Source organism: Prionailurus viverrinus, chromosome D1, assembly GCF_022837055.1.
Source record: "Prionailurus viverrinus isolate Anna chromosome D1, UM_Priviv_1.0, whole genome shotgun sequence".
In the NCBI taxonomy this organism is placed as follows: domain Eukaryota; kingdom Metazoa; phylum Chordata; class Mammalia; order Carnivora; family Felidae; genus Prionailurus; species Prionailurus viverrinus.
The window spans coordinates 16,849,316-16,870,310 of NC_062570.1; the positions used below are offsets into that span (position 1 = coordinate 16,849,316).

The following is a 20,995-nucleotide window of genomic DNA, read 5'->3' on the forward strand; positions in this document are numbered from 1 at the left end:
TTTAACTTGAAAAAGGATATTGTCCTTAAGATCCTCCCAGTAATAGCCCTTCTTTTCCATTTGTTGCAGGTGGTGCGGTTGTGTCAGAACCCAAAGCTGGCGCTAAAGAATAGCCCACCTTATATCTTAGACCTGCTGCCAGATACCTACCAGCATCTGCGCACTATCTTGTCAAGATATGAGGGGAAGATGGAGACACTTGGAGAAAATGAGTATTTTAGGGTGTTCATGGAGAATTTGATGAAGAAAACTAAGCAGACCATAAGCCTCTTCAAGGAGGGGAAAGAAAGAATGTATGAGGAGAATTCTCAGCCTAGGTAATGGCAAATACCACACAAATATTTATTCAGGTCTGTGACTGCCTGAGTGGGTAACACACAGAAGTAGTTGAATTGGTTTTAACATTTATGTCAACGAGAATGCAGAGTTGACATTTGATTTAAAAGTGTGCTGTTATTATGTTTATTTTTGAGAGAAAGAGAGGGAGAGACGGTGTGAGCGGGGAAGAGGCAGAGAGAGAGAGGGAGACACACGGTCCAAAACAGGCTCTAGACTTCCGAGCACAGAGCCCAACATGGGGCTTGAACTCACAAACCATGAGATTATGACCAGTTGGAAATATTAATTCATCTAGAACAAGTAATAAAAATGTAAATGCTACTTGAACTTTTTAGGTAGTAAATTACTCTCAAGGAGTGACATGAATTAGGAAGGACGGGATTAAGTTAGCATGTGTGACGACTGAAGCAGTAACTTACTGAATGGTATCCCTGTAGCCTACCTGCCACTCCTTTGACTCTGTTGGCTTAGATTCCAGGAACCCTCATCTCTCACTTAAAATTATACCCACATCGTTATTCGTATTACCTTTACTATGGCAAATTACTCAGGTTTGGTCCAGAGTACCAGTCTTTTCTCGTTAAAAAGATCTCTGGCGATTGAATTCAGTCTGTGGGAACCTTTGTAACTCCTGGGTTGATAGGAACGTGAACTTTGTTCCTTTAAAATATTTAAATTTTATGACTTTTGTTAAAATAAAACCCTGACTATGTGGGCTATAGCTAACTGGTGATTTTGTATTGCTAAGTTTTTAAAAAATAATTTTCCTTTATTAGGTACCAGAACTTAAAATTTAATTTTAACATCTGCAGTGAACCAGGTTCTAATTGTAGGAGGTGAAAAGGGGAGTTAAGCTCTCAGTTGAGGTACTGTGTTAGATCGCTTAATAGAGATACGTACAAAATGCTGTGTGAACACAGTTTGGCCTAGCAGCATCAGAGAATTTGGCACAGAGGAAGTGTTATTTGAGCTAGGTTTTAGGAGGGCAAGTAGAAATTTCCTAGTCAGTGAAATGAAGAAAAGGCCTTTAACACAGGGGCATGAAAACATAGGCTCTGTATGTTGAAGGAAAGGGAGCAGGCTACTTTAGCTAGAATTGGGGAAGATAAGTGAGCTGGGAGTACAGGGTGAAGTCAGGTGGTAGCTGTTCTATTACTTCTGGACAGTCCCCTATAGATCATACATACGCTGCCATGATTTTTAAGATTTTTTTTTTTAAAGAGCACTGTTACAGTGAAATTATAGATTTTCCAGTCTTAGAGCATACTGAATATTTAACTTTTTTTTCAATGTTTGTTTATTTTTGAGAGACAGAGACAGAGCATGAGTGGGGGAGGGGCAGAGAGAGGGAGACACAGAATCTGAAGCAGGCTCCATCCAGGCACCAAGCTCTTGGCACAGAGCCCGACGTGGGGCTCGAACCCATGAACCGTGAGATCATGACCTGAGCCGAAGTCGGATGCCTAACCGACGGAGCCACCCAGGCGCCCGTTACCTTTTTTTTTAAACAATGAAATGTTCATCTCTGAGTGACAGTATGGTGTACTAGTTAAGAGGATGGACTCTGAAGCCTGTGTTTGAATTTTAACTTGGCACTTAGCTCTTTGATCCCTCAGTTTCTTCATCTGTAAAATGAGATAATAGTAGTACTTTCCTTGTAAGGTTGTTGGGAATTATTGAGTAAAGGTTGAGAGCTTAGGACAGTGATTGGCACAGTGAAAGTGATAAGTGTATTAGCTCTAATTTTAATCATCTTCCTCATTTTCTTCACTCTAAACATAGCTTATTGTACAAGGCCGAGTATTCGTGACACTGCCAGATCCTAATGAAGTATGTAGACCGATTTGTCCTAACTGAATGGCCTCATACTATTGTTTCAAGTTCTTTTGCAATTTTTTTTTTAACCCAAAGGCCATGAGGTTTTTACTTTTTCCTTTTTTTGTTTAAACAATGTGCACCACGATGGTTCAACAAGGAAGCAAATGCTATGAATACGAAAGCTGCAGTTGGCAATATACCCCATCTAGAACCCAGGGAAGGTGAATTAGACAGAAGTGGTAGTCATTCTAGTTAAACAATCGGGTAACATCATGACGAGTCGGTTTACAGCATCAAAACTGTCCATTTAAGTTTCTTTCTTCTTAATGATCAGAGGTCCCACGTTGTCTCAATTCTCTTCATTGCTTTTGTGTGAATCCATCACAGACTGGGAACTTTTTGGACCTCCAGCAATGGCAGTACACGAACTTTTATTTCCCAAATCTTCCATGTCAAAAGCATGTACTACCTTAGGGTTGTCTTTCTGGATGTGAGGGTTCACCATAGATTTGTGGGATGATCTTTTTTTAATGTTTATTTATTTTGGGGCGGGAGAGAGGGACAGAGACAGAGTGCGAGCAGGGGAAGGGCAGAGTGAGAGGGAGACAGAGAATCCGAAGCAGGCTGCAGGCTCTGAGCTCCAGATCCCGACGCGGGGCTCGAACCCACAGACTGTGAACTCATGGCCTTGAGCCGAAATCGGACGCTTAGCTGACTGAGCCACCCAGGCGCCCCTTGTTGGATGATCTTGAATGTAAAATCTTTTGTGAGCCAGATAATCCAGTCGCAGCTGTACTGGCAGCAATAGTAACTGCTGCCATCCATTCAACTCGCTGGAAGTCAGACACGTGGTGCCGCTGCTTGCAAAGCGTGTGCACGGGACACTAAGCACAAACGGGCTGTCGCGGAGGGCCCTCGTTTGCCTTTTTTTTTTTTTTAACTTTACTCTTAGTGTGCCTGATACTTTACCCCAGTATTCCTGGGGAATATCAGTTTTATTCTCCATAATATAAAGTTTTTAATATACTATGGGTTTAATACAGCAAGATTTGTACAAGTTATATGTAAAGTGAGAATAAATTTCAGTTGAGATTCAGTTGTTTTTTTTTTTTAATGAAGGAAAAGGGCTTTACTGTATGACCTTTGTGATCTGTATTTTGGTTTCTTAGAGGCTTTTTTCCTAATCAGTTTTGGGTTTTTTTTTTTGTTTGTTTTTAGTTTATTTTGAGAGAGAGAGAACGAGCGGGGGAAAGGCAGAGAGAAGATGGGGGACAGAGGATCAAAAGCGGGCTCTGTGGGGGAAAGGCAGAGAAAAGGTGGGATACAGAGGAGGCAAAACAGGCTCTGCGTTGACAACAACAAGCCTAATGTGGGGCTTGAACTCCCGAACCGTGAGATCATGACCTGAGCTGAAGTCAGATGCTCAGCTGAGCCACCCAGGTGCTCCTTCCTAATCGGTTTTTAATTTTTTTAAAGTTTATTTATTTTGAAAGAGAAAGCATGAGGGAGGGAGAATCCCAAGCAGGCTCTGCACTGTCAGCGAAAAGCCTAACGCATGCTCCAACCCACGAACTGTGAGATCATGACCTGAGCGGAAGTTGGATGCTTAACCGACTGAGCCACCCAGCATCCCCCAATCAGTTTTCACATTGAGATGTTAACATATCATAAAATCCACCCTTTTAAAGCATGTAATTCAGTGGTTTTTTTAGTATGTTCACAAAATTGTGTCACGTCCCCAGTGTCTAATTTCAGAATGTTTCCATTCCGTCAACAAGAAACATCATACTCATTAGCAGTCACTCTCCATTCCCCACTCCTGCTCCGTACCCCTGAACCCCTGACAATCACAATCCTTTCTATCTCTGAAGATGTGCCTGTTGTAGGTGTTTTACATAAGTGGAGTTCTAAAACATGTGGCCTTTTTTGTTTGGCTTTCATAGCGCATGTTTTCACAACTCATTCATGTTATAGTGCGGGTCAGTACTTCATTCATTTTTAATGGCTACATAATATCTGCTTGCATGGGTATATCCCATTTTGATTACAGACAGACAGCTTCGTTTCCACGTGACTATAATGAGTAATGCTGCTATGAACATCTGTGTGCAAGTTGTTGTGTGGCCATGTTTTCTTGGGTATATACCTGAGAGTAGAATTGTTGAGTCATATGGTAACTTTTTTGAGAGAAAGAGAGTACACTAGTAGGGGAGAGGAAGAGGGAGAGAGATAATCTTAAACAGGCTCCAAGCCTAACCTCAGGCTCCGTGAAGCTCCACGAAACTTGGTCATCTCATGACTGAGATCCTGACCTGAGCCAAAATCAAGAGTTGATTGCTCAACCATCTGAGACACCCAGGCACCCTCCACGTTTAACTTTTTGAGGAACTACAAGACTGTTTACCGCAGCAGCATTTCACATTCCCCCAACAACGTACAAGGGTTTCAGTTTCTTACCAACACTTGTTATTGTTTTTGTTTCTGATTATAGTCATCCTACTAGGTATGAAGTAGGTATCATTGTGGTTTTGATTTGCATTTCCTTAATGAGTAATAATGTGAACATGTTTTCCTGTGTTTACTGGCTGTTTGTATATCTTTTTTGGAGGAATGTCTTAAAATTCTTTGCCCATTTTGGGTTGTTTTTCTTTATAACGTAGAGTTGTAAGGGTTCTTGACATATTCTAGATACTAGACTCTTATCAGATATATGATTTACAAAATTTTATTTCCATTCTGTGGGTTGTCTTTTACTTTCTTGTTAGTATCAGTTGAAGTACAAACGATTTTAATTTTGTTTTTTTATTTAAAAAAAAATTTTTTTTTTTTAATGTTTATTTTTGAGACAGAGACAGAGCATGAATGGGAGAGGGTCAGAGAGAGAGGGAGACACAGAATCTGAAGCAGGCTCCAGGCTCTGAGCTGTCAGCACAGAGCCTGACCCGGGGCTCGAACTCACGGACCATGAGATCATGACCTGAGCCGAAGTCTGACGCTTAACCGACTGAGCGACCCAGATGCCCCCAAACGATTTTAATTTTGATGTCCACTATTTTTTCTTTGGTTACTTGTGCTTTTGATGTCATGGCTAAGAAACCATTGCTTAATTCAGTGTCATGAAGATTATGCCTGTGATTATTCTGAGTTAACTTCTGTATATGGTCTAAAGGTAAGGGTCCAACTTTATTCTTTTGCAGGTGGGTATCCTTTAGTGCCAGCACTGTTTATTGAAAAGAACACTTTCTGGGGCACCTGGGTGGCCCAGTCGGTTGAGCTTCTGACTTTGGCTCAGGTCATGATCTCATGGTTCGTGGGTTCAAGCCCCATGTCGGGCTCTGTGCTGACAGCTCAGAGCCTGGAGCCTGCTTTGAATTCTGTGTCTTCCACTCTCTCTCTGTCCCTTCCCCTGCTGGTGCTCTGTCTCAAAAATAAATAAACATTAAAAAAAGTAAAAAGAGAAAAAGAACACTCTTCCCCATTGAATTGGCTTGATGCACTTGTCAAAAGTCAATTTACCATATGTAAATTTTTATTTTTAGATGTAAATTTTATATGTAAATTTTATATGTAAATTTAAATTTTTATTTCTGGATTCTTTCTGTTCTTTCCATTGGGTATGTGTCTTTCCTTATGCCAGTATCTACACCATCGGTTTTTTTTCTTTCAAAAAAATTTTTTTTTAATGTTTATTTATTTTTGAAAGAGAAAGAGAGACAGTGTGTGAGCAAGGGAGGGGCAGAGAGAGAGGGAGACACAGAATCCCAAGCAGGCTCCAGGCTCTGAGCTGTCAGCACAGAGCTGGATGTGGGGCTTGAAACCACGAACAGTGAGATCATGACCTGAGCTGAAGTTGGAAGCTTAACCCACTGAGCCACTCAGGTGTCCCCTACACCATCTTGATTACTGTAGCTTTGTAGTAAAGCTTTGAAATCAAGAAGTGTGCTTTGGTCTTTTTCAAGATTGTTTTGGTTATTTGAGGTACCTTGAGATTCTTTATGGGTTTTAGGATCAGCTCATCAATTTCTACAAAAAGAGTGGCTGTAATTTTGCATTGGACTGGAAGATCAATTTGGGAAGTATTGCTATGTTAACAATACTAAGTCTTCCAATCTATGAACATGGGATATCCTTCCATTTATTTAGGTTTTTTTTAAAAGTCTTTGAACATTGTTTTTGTGGTTTCCAGTGTACAAGTTTTTCACCTTGGCTTAATTTGTTCCTAAGTATTTTATTCTTTCTGATGCTATTAAAAATGGAATTGCTCTTCTGATTTCACTTTTGGATACTTTATTGCTGGTTTATAGAGCACAATTGATTTTTATGTATTGATTTTATATCCTGCAACTCTGCATAACTCATTTATTGATTCTAGTAGGGTTTTTTTAAGTTATTTTTTTTAATGTTTATTTTTGAGAAAGAGAGAGAGAGAGTGGGGAGGGGCAGAGAGAAAGAGGGAGAGACAGAATCTGAAGCAGGCTCCAGGCTCTGAGCTGTCAGCACAGAGCCTGACGTGGGGCTCGAACTCACGAGGCGTGAGATCATGACCTGAGCCGAAGTCGGACGCTTAACTGACTGAGCCACCCAGGCGCCCCTGTTCTAGTAGTTTTTTAGTGGATTCCTTAGGATTTTCTACAAACAAGATCATGTCATGTGCAAATAGAGGAAATTTTACTACTTTATGGATAAGTTTTATTTCTTTTTCTTGCCTACTTGTGTTGTCTAGAACCTCATGTTGAATAGAATTTATGTTGAATAGAAGTGGTAAGAGCAGACATCCTTGTCTTGTTCCTGATATTAGGAGGAAAGCTTTCAGTCTTTCACCATTGAGTATGATGTTTAGCTGTGGGATTTTTCAGAGATGTCCTTTATCAGGTTATGAAAGTTTTCTTCTATTCCTTGTTTAGTGGGTTTTTTTTTTTTTTTTTTTTTTTAAATCATGAAAGGAAGTTAACAAGCCTTTCATGCTTCATTCCTGGTTTTTCTTCTTTGGAGAGGGAAATCTGTGGACTTGTAAAATTCTAGAAAAAGTGAATATGTTAAATTGTATTAAGGGCAAGAATGCAAGTAAGCCTGAGGAGTAACTGAAACCAGGGTTGGAAATGTGCTGGGATTCTATCTGCGTTCTCTCAATGCAGGTTAATGTCTGAATTAAAGGAAAATCTGACCTCTGCTACATCCAGGATTTACATCTTAAGGGTTTCTGCTGTAGCAGACCATCTGACTCTTAGTTTCCGTTTTGATCTGACTTGCTAGAGATCAGTTGATTATCCCTGAACCAGTCAACTCCAAAGAAAAGGCAAGTGCTGGGATTCATCCGGCGTGGGCCAGGTGTCACCTCTAGATGAACCTGTGGCTTGGGGAGCATACTTATTCCCCTCAAGCTGTATGCACAAGGGAGTTTGTTCTTAGACTGAAAGTTGAAGAGCTGATCCCTTCAATATGCTCTGCATAAGTATATCTATCAATATTTAATATAGTTGCTTCCTGTCTTTGTTTTAGAGAGGATATTGGATGAAGTAACTTCCCTAAAGAGAAATTTGCCCTTGTTTTTCTTAGACTTCATAAAAACGATATAAGCAAAAGCTATAAGCTGCTTTTTTGTCTTTGATCTGTAACCCTGGTTTTTGCACCTGTTTTCTTTCTTGCACAGGATGTTCTAGCAGAAGCTGAATGGGATATTGAGATGCAGCTAATTTTAAAACATTACCGTTTTGTTGTATGTACTTTGGAAGTAAGACTAAACTTTGTTGTAACTGTCCTGCCTTTTTAGTTATAAAGTTAGTATGCCAAATCTCACTGGTAGATGATGGCAGCTTAGATCTTTGTGTTGAGAAGTTTGGGCTTGGTGAGGAAAGATTCCCTCTCAGATTAGCAATGCATTTCTCTCGATTGGGAAAGGGGCAGCACCTCCTTTTCAATGCTGGGCAGAGAAGATGATGAATTGAACACAAAGTTGTGATGGCAGAGAAGGTAAGAAGTAGATAGTACTTGATGTGTTTTCAGGCTGGCATAACATGAGTTGTTAATGATTGGCTAGGTTTCTGGTTTGAGAAACGGGATAGATGGTGCAATGGGAAGCCATAGAGAAGTAGAAAAGGGGAAGGACCTGACCTGGTTGTTACTTTACAGTGATAACTGCTGGCTGCTCTGTGGGAAACAGATTAGGCCTGTGGGGGTAGCAGTGATGGGAGGAGAGGCGTACGTGACAAGGTTGTTGCTGTCAGCCACATGGGAGGTGAGACATCCTGGTCTGGGGAGAAAAGTGGACAGACAGGAGATGGATTGGAGCTAGAATCGAAAAGAATTGCTAGTGACTTGGACAAGAGGAGAGCTAGAAAAGATGACAGAGAAGGATCGATGATGACCTATAGATTTCTGTCATTAACTCTGTCAGTGGCGGCAGCATTTACTAAACTGGGGAATTTGGAGTCTAGGTGTGGGAAGAACTAAATCGCGAGTGGGGAGAATCAAGAGTTCCTTTTGGACTTGTTTACTTTTGAGCTATTTTTATGAGCGATCTAAGGCAATAAGTCAACCAGGCAATTAGCTGTGTTGGACATTGGAATTCAGAGGGAGAGGTGTAGATTACAGTTAGAAATTTAGTGGCTTTCAGAATAATATTTAAAGCCATGAGAGTAGACAGAATCATCTAAGGGGAGAGGAGTTGATGGTGGAGACTGAGAAAGAAAGAAAGGAGAGAGGATAGATTGCAGTAGCCAGCAAAGAAAAATTTAAAAACACACAAAAAAACCCTTTCTCTAAATAGAAAGTTGACAGGGGCACTTAGGTGACTCAGTCATTTAAGCGCCTGACTCTTGATTTCAGCTCAGATCATGATTTCAAGGTTACCGAGGTCAAGCCCCGTGTCAGGCTCTCCGCTGACAGCAGGGAGCCCACTTGTGATTCTCTCTCCCCCTCTCCCTCTGCTCCTCACTTGTTTGTGCAACACACATGCCTGCCCTTGCTCTCAAATAAACAAAGGGCAAATAGAAATACTAAAAAATAAATCTAGTTTGCTAGTCCTAAAATAATTTTCCTTTGGACTAAAAAAATTGGCAAAAAAATGGAAAATTGGCTTTAGTGTTTCAAAGGAGGGTGCAGGAAATTGAGTGCACCCCTACCTGGTTGTGGTAGGAATGAAATTGGTTCAGCCTTTCTGGGGGCTGGTTTATATACAAAGATTTAAACTTTTGCTCAGCAGTTCCACTTTTATTTATTTAAGAAAAAAATTTTTTTTTTACATTTATTTTTGAGAAACAGAGTGAGGCAAAGTGTGAGTAGGGGAGGGGTAGAGAGGGAAGGAGACACAGGATCCGAAGCAGGCCCGAGGCTCTGAGCAAGAGGTCAGCACAGAGCCCGACGTGGGGCTTGAACCCACAAACTGTGAGATCGTGACCTGAGCCGAAGCCGGAGGCTCAACTGACTGAGCCACCCAGGTGCCCCCAGTTCCACTTTTAGAGATTTATCAAAAGAAGTGAGAAGGGATTTGAATTAAAATATAAAACCATGAAACTCCGAAAAGAAAATCTAGGCAGTAAACTCGTTGGTTTCCTGAGGCAAGAGAAACAAAAGCAAAAATAAACACTTTGAGAAGACCTCAAATTAAAAAGTTTTTGCACAGTGAAGGAAGCCATCAGCAAAACAAAAAGGCAACCCACTGAGTGGGAGAAGATATTTGCAAATGATATGTCCAATATGGGGTTAATAATCAAAATATATAAAGAATTGCTACAACTCAATACCAAAAACAAATAACCTGACTAAACAATGGGCAGAGGACCCGCATAGATATTTTTGTGTTCTCAAGAGTTAGAATAAGTTACCCAAGTACGTGTAGCTAGTTAAGTGCCAGAGCCTCTTTTTTTTTTTTTTTTTTTAAGCTACTCTCCCAAATGTTTATTACTAATGACTTTGGTTTTCTCTGAATGTAAAGGAAAGGTAACTGTATATTCCATTCCATACTATAGAAATGATCCCTTGGAGACCCCACTTTTCAAGTATCTTCTGAAATAGTAAACCACATAGACTCAGAGAAGTTAAAACATTTTTTTAACAGGCATGTCTTTTGAACACAAAAATATTCAGCAGTGCCATTTATCACAGGATTATGTCCTTACATAACAAGAGAAGGTCACTCGAATACTTCTCATTGGACATAAGCTTGATTATGCAAATAGAAGGAATATGAAGCTCTCCTCCCTTGCCTCCCCTCCGAGAATCTGTGGTAACTTTTATGAAACCAGAACGTTATAGCGAAGTAGGCAGTGAATGTCAAGTAGAATGTGTAAAAGCCTTTTTCTAATCACTTTGCTCTAATAGTGCCAACCAAGGCTTGCTCTAAAACCATAATACTTGTGAAGTGTACAACTGCATTTAAATGAGAACATCTTAAAGAACAAGCTCAAAAGCTGGCTGCAAGAATGCCTTTTTTGCCAGGCTGTTGTGTACAAAGTAGCAAATGCTTGCTAGGGATACCTAACTGTGTGAATTCTCATCCTGGCAACTTCTTTTTCTCCTTACGCTTACTGTGTGTTGAAATACAGGTTTTTCGTTTTGTTTTGTTTTTTTTTTTTTTTCCGAAAGCTTAAATCCAGTGTTTTAAATTTGCCAGAAAAATGGACTGAGAAGACTTCGTTAGCATTTTTCTTTCCTCTTTGTTTAAACCCTCCCCCACCTCCTTTTACATGCAAAACACTCACCCAGCTTTAGTGTCTAATAAAATACACCTAGATGGTTGAAATCCAAGTTTAAGTACTTAGAGTTAGTATTTCTTAACTTGTTTCCATTCTTATTCTTAGGGCCTCTTCCCCCAGTTAGTTACATTTAATGTTTATTTTTGAGAGAGCGAGCGAGAGAAAGAGAGTGAGCGCGCGTGCGCAAGTGAGTGCGAGCGCTTGCAAGTGGGGGAGAGGCAGAGAGGGAGACAGAATCTGAAGCAGGCTCCAGAAACTGAGCTGTCAGCACAGAGCCCGACTCAGGGCTCCAGCCGGGAGATCACGGTCTGAGCCAAAGTCGGACGCCCAACCCGACGGAGCCACCCAGGCGCCGCCTCCCTCCGCCCCCAGTTATTTATATTTAGAGTAGTTGACTTGTATAATCTTGGTGAAGTTGAACCAGATAATAGTGATCCTTTTCTTTGATTCTGCTGTTCTGATTTCAAAGAGCATGATTGAAAAGGGATTTAGGAGAGAGAATCTTCCATTGTTGTTTGTGTTAACAGTGAGTTAAATTCTCCACACGAACTTTGCGCAGGGGTCTTTAGGCCTGTGTATGTGTGAATATTGTCTATTTTCCTTTTTAATCACTGGATCAAGATTTTGTAGATTAAATCTTTACTTGCAGATCCTGAATGATTATTAAGTCCCTGTTTTATAGCACAGTTTGTCAGTCATTTCCACTCAGCGGCACACTTATGTATCAGGAAACATGGCATGTTGAGCCGTGATGTTTTGGCACAGTAGAAATTAGGTGCTAAGCGGCTGACGGTATGTGTGAGCTGGATTGCCCAGATTGGAGTCCTCTGCCATCAGCCGTGTGTAATGGCCTTAGACAAGTTACTGCTCTTTGCCTCAGTATCTCACTTAAAGGTGTTCTCATAGGATTATATTATAATGTTATAATCATGTTATATTAAGTTAATATTAATTATATATAATTATATTATAATAATTACATATTACAATCATTATAAATATTGTATAATATGTTATTATGAATTATATATAAGTTATATATTATAAGTTATATTATAATTTTATTATATTATAAATATTGTATTTATAATATATCCTATTATATTAGTTGTCATATTATAATAAGTTAATATATTTAGAAAACTCTTAGAAAAATGCCTGTACACAGAAAACAGACCAAAGTATTTGCTTTCTTAAAAAACAATTAGATACACAGTCCTCAAATTATGGGAAGGAGAAAAGTATTCAATGTCCTATCCATTGAATTATAGACTTGAAAATGGTTAAAATAATTTTATGTCATGTGTATTTTACCATAATTTTTTCAGAAGAAATCTCATAATTCAAAAACTACTGAAGTCACTTTTGAAAACTTGACTCTCAGTAGACTCCAGATGAATGTCAGGCTGGAATTCATGCATGGAAGGATGACAGGTACACAGATCCCCCTGTTCTCGGGGTGTCCTGTGGAGAGAAGTGCTTAGGTTGGGGCATGCGACTGAGCTCCAGGAAAGAGACCCTACCTCCCCAACCCACTCCTGAGCTCTCTTTACAGGGGTTGAGTGTGATGAGTAAGGTAAAAAGTGGGATTTGGGGAACCACCTGTTTCCAGGAACTGCTGAGAACCAGCTGCCTGGTACCTAGGGACTGTGGGAGCCCTTGGGAAGATGTTTAGGAGAAACTCTTCCTGTCAGGGAAGGAGGAGCCCTTGGTCTTTGTTAGCTCATTGCTAAGCTCATTGCCAGAGAGCATAGGATGATCAGTCAGGAGCCAGAGTCCGTTATCTACGTGAGATGATGGTGGCTGGGACTAAAGTGGTAACTGGACTGTGATGGAGATAAAGATGACTCCATAGGGGCACCTGTGTGGCCCAGGTGGTTGGGCATGTGGCTCTGGATTTCGGTTCAGGTCATGATCTCGATCTTGGGGTCATGAGATTGAGCCCTGCGTCAGGTTCCATGCTGGGTGAGGAGCCTGCTTAAGATTCTCTCCCTCCCTCTCCGTCTCCACCCCCCCACGCTTATGCGCACACTCTCTCCCTCTCAAAAAAAAGATGGCTCTATAAAGGGAACCTTTTTTGTTTTTGTTATTTCTGTATGCAGTTGTTAACAGTGAATTGTGGTAATAGATTTGTGATGCTAAACTATCCTTGCATTGCTTGGATCAACCCTAGTTTGTAATGATGTATAAATGCTTCATTGGATTCTATTTAACGATCGTTTACAATTTTTTCATCTATGTCAGTAAGAGAAACTAGCATAGAATTTTTTTCTCATGGTCTTTTGACTATTGAAGTAATCAAAATGAGTTATTCTCTTTCTGTATTTGTGACTGTTTGCAAAAATAATTAGTTTTTGTGGGGAATATTCAGTAAAAATGCTTCTGTAGTACTGTTATGGTCTAATGTGCATGCTTGTGCATACATGCATGCATAACTATGTGTGTGAGGGCTGGGGAGGGGGTTTTTGATGCCTACTCTGTTTAGGGGTTGTGGTTTACTCAAGGTTTGAAATGAAAGTCCATTTCCCCTAAACTTAACACGTTTAAGAACAGTGCTTGCCATATAGTAGGCATTCACTGTTTATGGAATGAGTAAATTAGTAAAGGTTATTGGAATAGATTTCATTGTATTCTGTTATTAAAATACCTTCTATATTTTTATTTGTGTCTAATTGTGTTAGATTTTAAAAGCTGGTAGATTCTGAAGATTTTATTTTACCAATTCATCATGATAGGTTTAAGATTTCAGCTTTCAAATATCTTACATTCTACTCAAGACACATTTGTGATTTTTTCTTTATTTTTCTTCATTTGTGAACATACCTCTGCACTTTGACAATGTTGATGTTTTATCATATGTGTCTTACTTTACCAAATTTAATGAACACAGTAAATATGGTTTACTTTTGCATGGTGGCTCTAATATACAGGTTCCATATGATTTTCCTGTTGGGAAATATGAATGGGTGATAGAACCCCTAAAATTTTAGAACGTAGGGAGATGCGCTAGGATGCTAAATGGATTTTCATCAAGTCTGTAAAAGATACTGAGAAACAAAGTCTGGGTCCAAAGAGATGGCATTAATTTCTGCCTTATGTGAGAACAAGTAGAAAATCATGATTTTCTTAGAAAGGTGGCTCACTTGGGACACCGGTTGCCCATTGTTTCAAGACAACCTTCCACATGGATTTGTTCTGCTTTTTATAAAAGAAGTCTGCCACTCATGTTCCGACTTCATCCCACCTTCCCCCACACTCCTCCCAAAGGGAGACAGACGCTCTACGTTTTTTCAAAACGCCATCATTTCAGTTGGATTGTCCTGTGTGAGGGAAGGAACAGACAGGCCGTTCCATTCCCAGTCGTGTCAACAATCCTGTGCACATCTGCTTCCCTGCCTCTTTCTCAGGCGGCTGGCTAGATGTTGCCGTGTTAATATCTTTCGGACGCCTCACACTCAACGTGTCAGAACACAAGCAGACCAGCAGCTGCTGCTTTGTTCCTAGCATTGGTATCACATAGTGGTGATAGGCCCGAACTGCTAGGATCGGTTATAGGCTTTTTCTTTCAGCCTTGGGTTTTTCATCTGTAAAATGGGGATAATGGTTCAATCGATCTGGCAGGATTGTATATGATAATTAACTAAATAGTAAGATACATAAAGTGCCTGACACATAGAAAGCCTTCAATAAAAGTGTTAGCTTTTATTACTATAAAATATTAATATATTGTATATTTATTACTATAAAAATGGGAATAACCCTATCCCAGTTGCTCAGGCTCAGAGTTTCCTGTTCACCATCTCTTCTATTCAGTCATCTCTTCTTGATTTTACTTCTGCAGTATCTCTCAAATTGGTCTTTCAAAAATACATACATATACGTGTGTGTGTGTGTGTATTTCCTTTTTTTTTTTTTTTTTTTTTTTAAGTAATCTCCACACCCAACACAGGGCTTGAATTCATGACCCCAAGATCAAGAGTTGCAACCTCTACCTACTGAGCCAGCCAGGCACCCTAAATCGGTCTTATTTTACTGCCCATGTTCAGGCTCCCATTACCTTTCTACTGCAGTATATCCTAACTGATGTTCCTGCTTTTGTCATTTCTCCTCTAATTCACTCTTCAATACTGCTGTTATTTATGGCCTTAAAACCCATTAAATATGACTCCTGATTGCAGACCTTTAATGACTTCCCCCTGCATCTGTCCTGTCTCCCACCCAGCTTGCTAAATCTCCATTTTGAGTTTTGCCCGCGTTTTCAGTTTTATCGCAGCCTCCCACGGTGGTGATACACTCCAGCCATCCCGGTCAGGTTTACCAGTCTCCGAGCTCCTCTGTGGAGTCTTGGTTCACTCCCTCGGCCTGGAATCCCTTTCTTTCCCATCGTTGGAAGTTTTATGGATTCTGTAAAGCCCAAGAGGTCTCCTAAATTTTACTAGTTTTAATTTGTGGTTCTCCCACCCATGTTCTTGTGGCACTTGGTTTTTACTTGACTTTAGTACTTACTAGAGTCTTCCTAAGTGTGCAAGTCTGCTTTGCTAACTAGACAGTAGCGTCGAGGAAGATGTTCTTTCTTATGTCGTAGTTGTCTTTGTTGATGGTTTCTTAGTAAAGTATGTTAAGTTTGATAAAATACTGCTAATACTATATACTACATATATACTATATATACACCTTTACATATATAAACTGTATACTAAATACTAATTCGTAATACTAATAGCTAAAATACTAATACCAGAGTTGTACAGAGATACAGAATTGTGAGCTTGAGGATTATATTTCATGGAAAATACATTGAAGAGAATGGCAGTGATGAAGATTTCTCTAGTTTTGATCCCTTAGAAGCATTAGATTCAGATAGTTATAGAAAATTCCATGTTCCTTCCCAAGTTTTGAGGATAGCAAAGTTTAGTAGCTACTCTGTATTTGTTGGGAAAAACCATGTATTTAAACGTCTAATGTCTAATATATTCAGGAGGTAAATAATTAATGCTAACCAGATAGACTTTCTGCATATTTGATTAGATTCTATTAGAGCTATCTCCTCAGTATAATTTGTTCTGTCTGTCTATAATGTATCCATATATTTAAAAAATTTTTTTTTTTTACATTTATTTATTTTTGAGAGACAGAGCACAAATCGGGGAGGGGCAGAGAGAGAATGAGACACAGAATCCAAAGCAGGCTGTAGGCTCTGAGCTGTCAGCACAGAGCCCAAAGTGGGGCTCGAATTCACTGTGAGATCATGACCTGAGCTGAAGTCAGATGCTTAACAGACTGAGCCACCCAGGTGCCCCATATATCCTTATATTTTTAAATTTATTTTTTAAGTTTACAGAATGAGCTTTCTGAAAATTGCCTGGTGGTTTTGTCATTTGTTAGTGGGAGGATATGAGAAGTTTTGGAGATTTCTGCATTATGTTAGTTATGTGTTTGTGTATTCTTTAAAGAATTGGTATAGAGAAGTAGTAATCAGTTCTCAGGGTTAATATGCTTTTAGCTGCAGACAAATGCTTCAGTGTATATAATAACTTATATAGTTACCTTTCAAAACTTGGTTGAATAAATTCAAAGGTTATTTTGAAATATAGAGAAGTCAGATTTTATTTTTAAACTCTTTAGGAAATTTGTTTATTTGTTTATTAATTTTTTTTGAGAGAGAATCTCTCTCTTTTTTTTTTTAAATATGTGAAATTTATTGTCAAATTGGTTTCCATATAACACCCAGTGCCCATCCCAACAGGTGCCCTCCTCAATATCCATCAGCCACCACCCCCCCCCCCCCCATCAGCCCTCAGTTTGTTCTCAGTTTTTAAGAGTCTCTTAGGCTTTGGCGCGCGCGAGCGAGCGAGCGAGAGAGCGAGGGAGGGAGGGAGGGAGGGAGGGAGGGAGGGAGGGAGGAAGGATCATCTCAAGTAGGCTCCATGCTGTCAGCACAGAGCCCAACATGGGGCTCAATCCCACGAACTGTGAGATGACCTGAGCGAAAACCAAGAGTCAGATGTTTAACCGACTGAGCCACCCAGGCACCCCAGAAATAATTATTTTAAAATATTGTCTCTAGTATAAGTGATCACTGTTTCAGATGAGTTAGGAAAGAAAGAATAGATCTGTGAAAAAGTAAATCTTTTCCACTAATAACTATACAGTGGAGAAGCAGACACTCCCAGCATTAACCAAATGGTCAAGCTTAACATCACTAGTGATGTCATGTGGACTTCACATATCCCCTGTTGTGATGAAAAGGGCACCTCACTTCTATGACATTCTTTCTGTAAACTCAAGCACGGTCAAAAATATGAGAATAAAATCAGCTAAACACCTTGAGGGCATGTGCTACAGAACACCTGACCAGTAACCCTTGAAACTCTTAAGGTCACGAAAAACAAAGACTAAGAAACTATCCCACACCAGAGGAGAGTGCGGATATATGATGATAAATGCTATGTATCCTAGATTAGATCCTGAAACAGATAAGGGCATTAATGGAAGAAACAGGTGAGACCTGAATAATGTCTGGGGTTTACTTAATAGGACCATACTGATGAAGGTTTGTTACTTTTGATGAATGTACCATAGTAACATGAGGCGGTAACATTAGGAGAAAGTGAAACTGAATGAGGGGTATATGGGAACATTCTGTACTATCTTTGCAACTTTTCTGTAAATCTAAGATTCCAAAATAAAAAGTTTATTTAAAAGGTAAAGTTATATTTTCTAATTCCATTCTACAAATTTATTGAATGCCTATTAAGTGCAAGGCAGTGTGCTCACTACTGCAGGAGATAGTGTGTAAGACCCTTTACCTGCTCCTGTCCCTAAGGAGTTGTTATTCTGTTGGGGACTGAGACAGCTGATACAAAGCAGGACATGATGGAACCTGTGCTAAGTATTTTATTTTTTATTTTATTTTTTTAGGTTTTATTTATTTTGAGAGAACAGAGGAGAGTCAGAGAAGGAGAGAGTGAGAATCTCAAGCAGGTTCCACACTGCCAGTGCGGAGCCCGATGTGGGGCTCAGACTCATGAACTGAGAGATCATGATCTGAGCCAAAGTTGGAGTCTTAACAGACTGAGCCACCCAGGCGCCCCATGAAGCCTGTGCCAAGAATTAAGATGCTTTGGGGTCTGGGGTTGGAGAGTAAGACATTAAATGAAAGCTGTTAAATATCCCATGCCCACCCCACCCAACACATACACCAAAGAGTCAGCATTTAGAGTGAACTTTGGGCAGGATTTTAGTAACCACAGACATTAGAAAGGAAATATATATCATTCCCACCAGCTTGGGCTCACGACCTGCTCTGCCAGTTACTAGCTCTATGACCTTGGGTGAGTCATTTAATATCCCTGTCTTTGTTCTTCATTTGTAAGGTAGGATTAATGATTCCTATCTCAAAGCATTGTGAGAATCACAGGAGGTATGCATGTAGTTTAGCAAAGCATCTGACACATAATAAGCTCTTAATGTGAACTATTAGAACTAGAGGGAGGCATGTATTGATGTAACACCATCAAGAAAGGTGTGGGGCCCCAGAAGGTATAGAATGTTTGGGAAAATATTGTAGTATATGTTAATTTACAAGCTGAGGAGTTTGAACTTTTTTGGTGGTTATTGGGAAGTCTTTGAAAATCTTTGTGTAGGAGGGAGTAAAGAGATTGCGTCTGAGTTTTAAGATTAATTTGTTAGAAGTGTGAGGGGAGTATTAGAGATTCTCACATGGGCTGCTGCCCTCCCAGTCACTTGGTGAATTACATTAGTGTCCCTTTAGCTTTGAATTCTATGAAACCGGTAGTTCAAAATGCTCTGGATGATTAATGTTGTGTGATGGTAGTCTGTTACATGTAACTGGGGATCTCAAAGGCAGGACCACCAATATACAGATACGTTTAATGTGTGTTTAGTATTATAAAAAAAAAAAGGTCATTGATATTTTCAGAGATACTGGTTCAGAACTCCTTTTGTAGGTGATGCTTTTGGTTTTGCACCCCCCCCCCCTTTTTAAAGCAGTTTAAGCAGATAAGAGCTAAACAGTACTTTATTGACTTCCTTTGAAGCTTGTTGAAAGAAGTTCCGTTGTATCTATTTTTAAAGCTGATTACTCTGAGCAGAGGATGCTGCTATTGAGTTATAAATGTCATGTCACTATGTTCTCAGTCAGCATTCTTTGGATGACATTAGTGTTTGCATATAAGGTTTTTGGAGTCCAGTGACTAGGAAAGCAGCATAGTTATCACTGAAATGGTACCGGTACATAAAGTACTTACAAACATTGATCATTTCACCATTCAACAGTATAATTAATTTGTCATCATCTCTGTGGAGTCCTTAGCCCACACCATGGCTAAATGTCAAAAAAAGGGTTATATTGACCTCATTTGGGAGAATGTTTTACAACTTCAAAATGATACTGTGTAATGTTGTGTAGCTATTTATGAATCATTGTATTAAAAGTGTTAATCACTTTGAAATTTACCCACTGGGAAATACAGGTTCATTGGGTCCACAAACACTAAAACACATTTCAGCCTAAATTATTGGGGTTTCCCCCCAGTGTTTTACTATGAAAATTTTCATTCATACAGAAACATTGAAAGAACTTTACACCAATCCTATACCTGTCCCCTAGATTCTTCAAGTAACTAAATTATGAAAGTCTTGCTTCCTTTGCTTTAAAAATCAAAGAAACTTCTTTCTGAGTCTTTGAACCATTTTCACATGAGACAGTATTTTGAAATGGCTGAGATGATTTTTGATGTTTCTGTGTTACCTTTTTTTTAATGTTTTTAACACTTATTTAACATTTAATATTTATTTTTGAGAGCAAGAGCAACCAAGGGGGATAGAGCGATGGGGATAGAGGATCCTAAGTAGGCTCCGTGCTGACAGCAGAGAGCCTGATGCAGGGCTTGAACTTAGGGACTATGAGATCATGACCTGAGCTGAAGTCTGATGCTCAACAGACTGAGCCACCCAGGCACCCCTGTGTTATTTCTTCAGAAAGAAAATTGAGTAAAATAATTCACAGATTCTGGCATTTAGCAAGTCTCTAATGTTAGAATGTATAACAATATTTAAAAAAAATTTTTTTTAAGTTTATTTTGAGAGAGAGAGAGAGAGAGAGAGAACACAGGCAGGGAAGGGACAGAAAGAAAAGGAGAGACAGAATCCCAAGCAGGCTCTGCAACAACCTCACAGAGCCCGATGGCAGGACTTGAACTCATGAACTATGAGATCATGACCTGAGCTGAGATCAAGAGTCGGACACTTAACCAACTGTGCCACCCAGGCACCCCAAATAGGTAACAATATTTAACTTACCACATTAGATTAACAGGCTCTGTGTTGACAGCAGAAAACCCAGCATGGGGCTCGAACTCACGATCCACGAGAACCCAACCTGAGCCAAAGTCGGTCACTTAACCAACTGATCCACGCACGCATCCCCTCCAGGAAATACATTTTAGATCTCTAGTCTTTTTAACTATTCTCACATATATTTTCACATACTGCTTTGTAGAAAGAATAGACAGACCATGCTTGTGTGTTACAGAATTTATTACTATCAAAATGGAGTTTTTTGTTTTTTTTTTAAGGACCGTACTTTAAGTTCATGTATTTATTTTGAGAGAGAAAGCACAAGTAGGGGAGGGGCAGATAGAAGGGAGCAAGGATCCCAAGCAGGCTCCACACTGGCAGTCCAGAGCCCGACATGGGTTTTGAAATCACGAACTGTGAGATCACGACCTGAGCTGAAGTAGACACCTAACCAAATGGGCCACCCAGGCGCCCCCAAAATGGAGTTTCAGAAACGTAACCCTAAGTGAGAATATCTTTATGAATACATTGGACTAACTGTATTGTAAGTCATCATTGTTTTCTAAAAGATCTCAATCTCTTAATACTTATTTCTGAAAAGTCCTTTTCTTCATGAAATAAATTGTTGCTGTACTATAAATTTTAATATAAAGAGTTAATTTATCTCCCCATACTATGTTCTTTTTTTCATTTCCTCTTTCTCTGCAAAGTACTTTGTGGCCATGAGTTCTAAAGATGGCTTGTTTTTCAGTATTTTGTGTGGTAAGTTCATTGGTTGGAATCATTTGAAGAGTTTTCTGTTTATCTCGTGTTCATATAAAGGC

At 39.6% G+C, this 20,995-nt stretch overlaps 1 protein-coding gene across 2 annotated transcripts in view; it reads left to right on the forward strand.

Moving 5' to 3' along the window:
- Window positions 1–20,995, forward strand: part of CBL (Cbl proto-oncogene) — an 84,920-nt gene that overhangs the window by 22,753 nt on the left and 41,172 nt on the right. The window contains exon 2 of one of the 2 annotated variants that reach the window (XM_047876811.1): window positions 70–317. In XM_047876811.1, the coding sequence (XP_047732767.1) occupies window positions 70–317 (248 nt within the window). Of the gene's footprint in view, window positions 1–69; window positions 318–17,141; window positions 17,352–20,995 lie in introns of those variants that run through there. The other variant, XM_047876812.1, reaches the window with a different exon arrangement.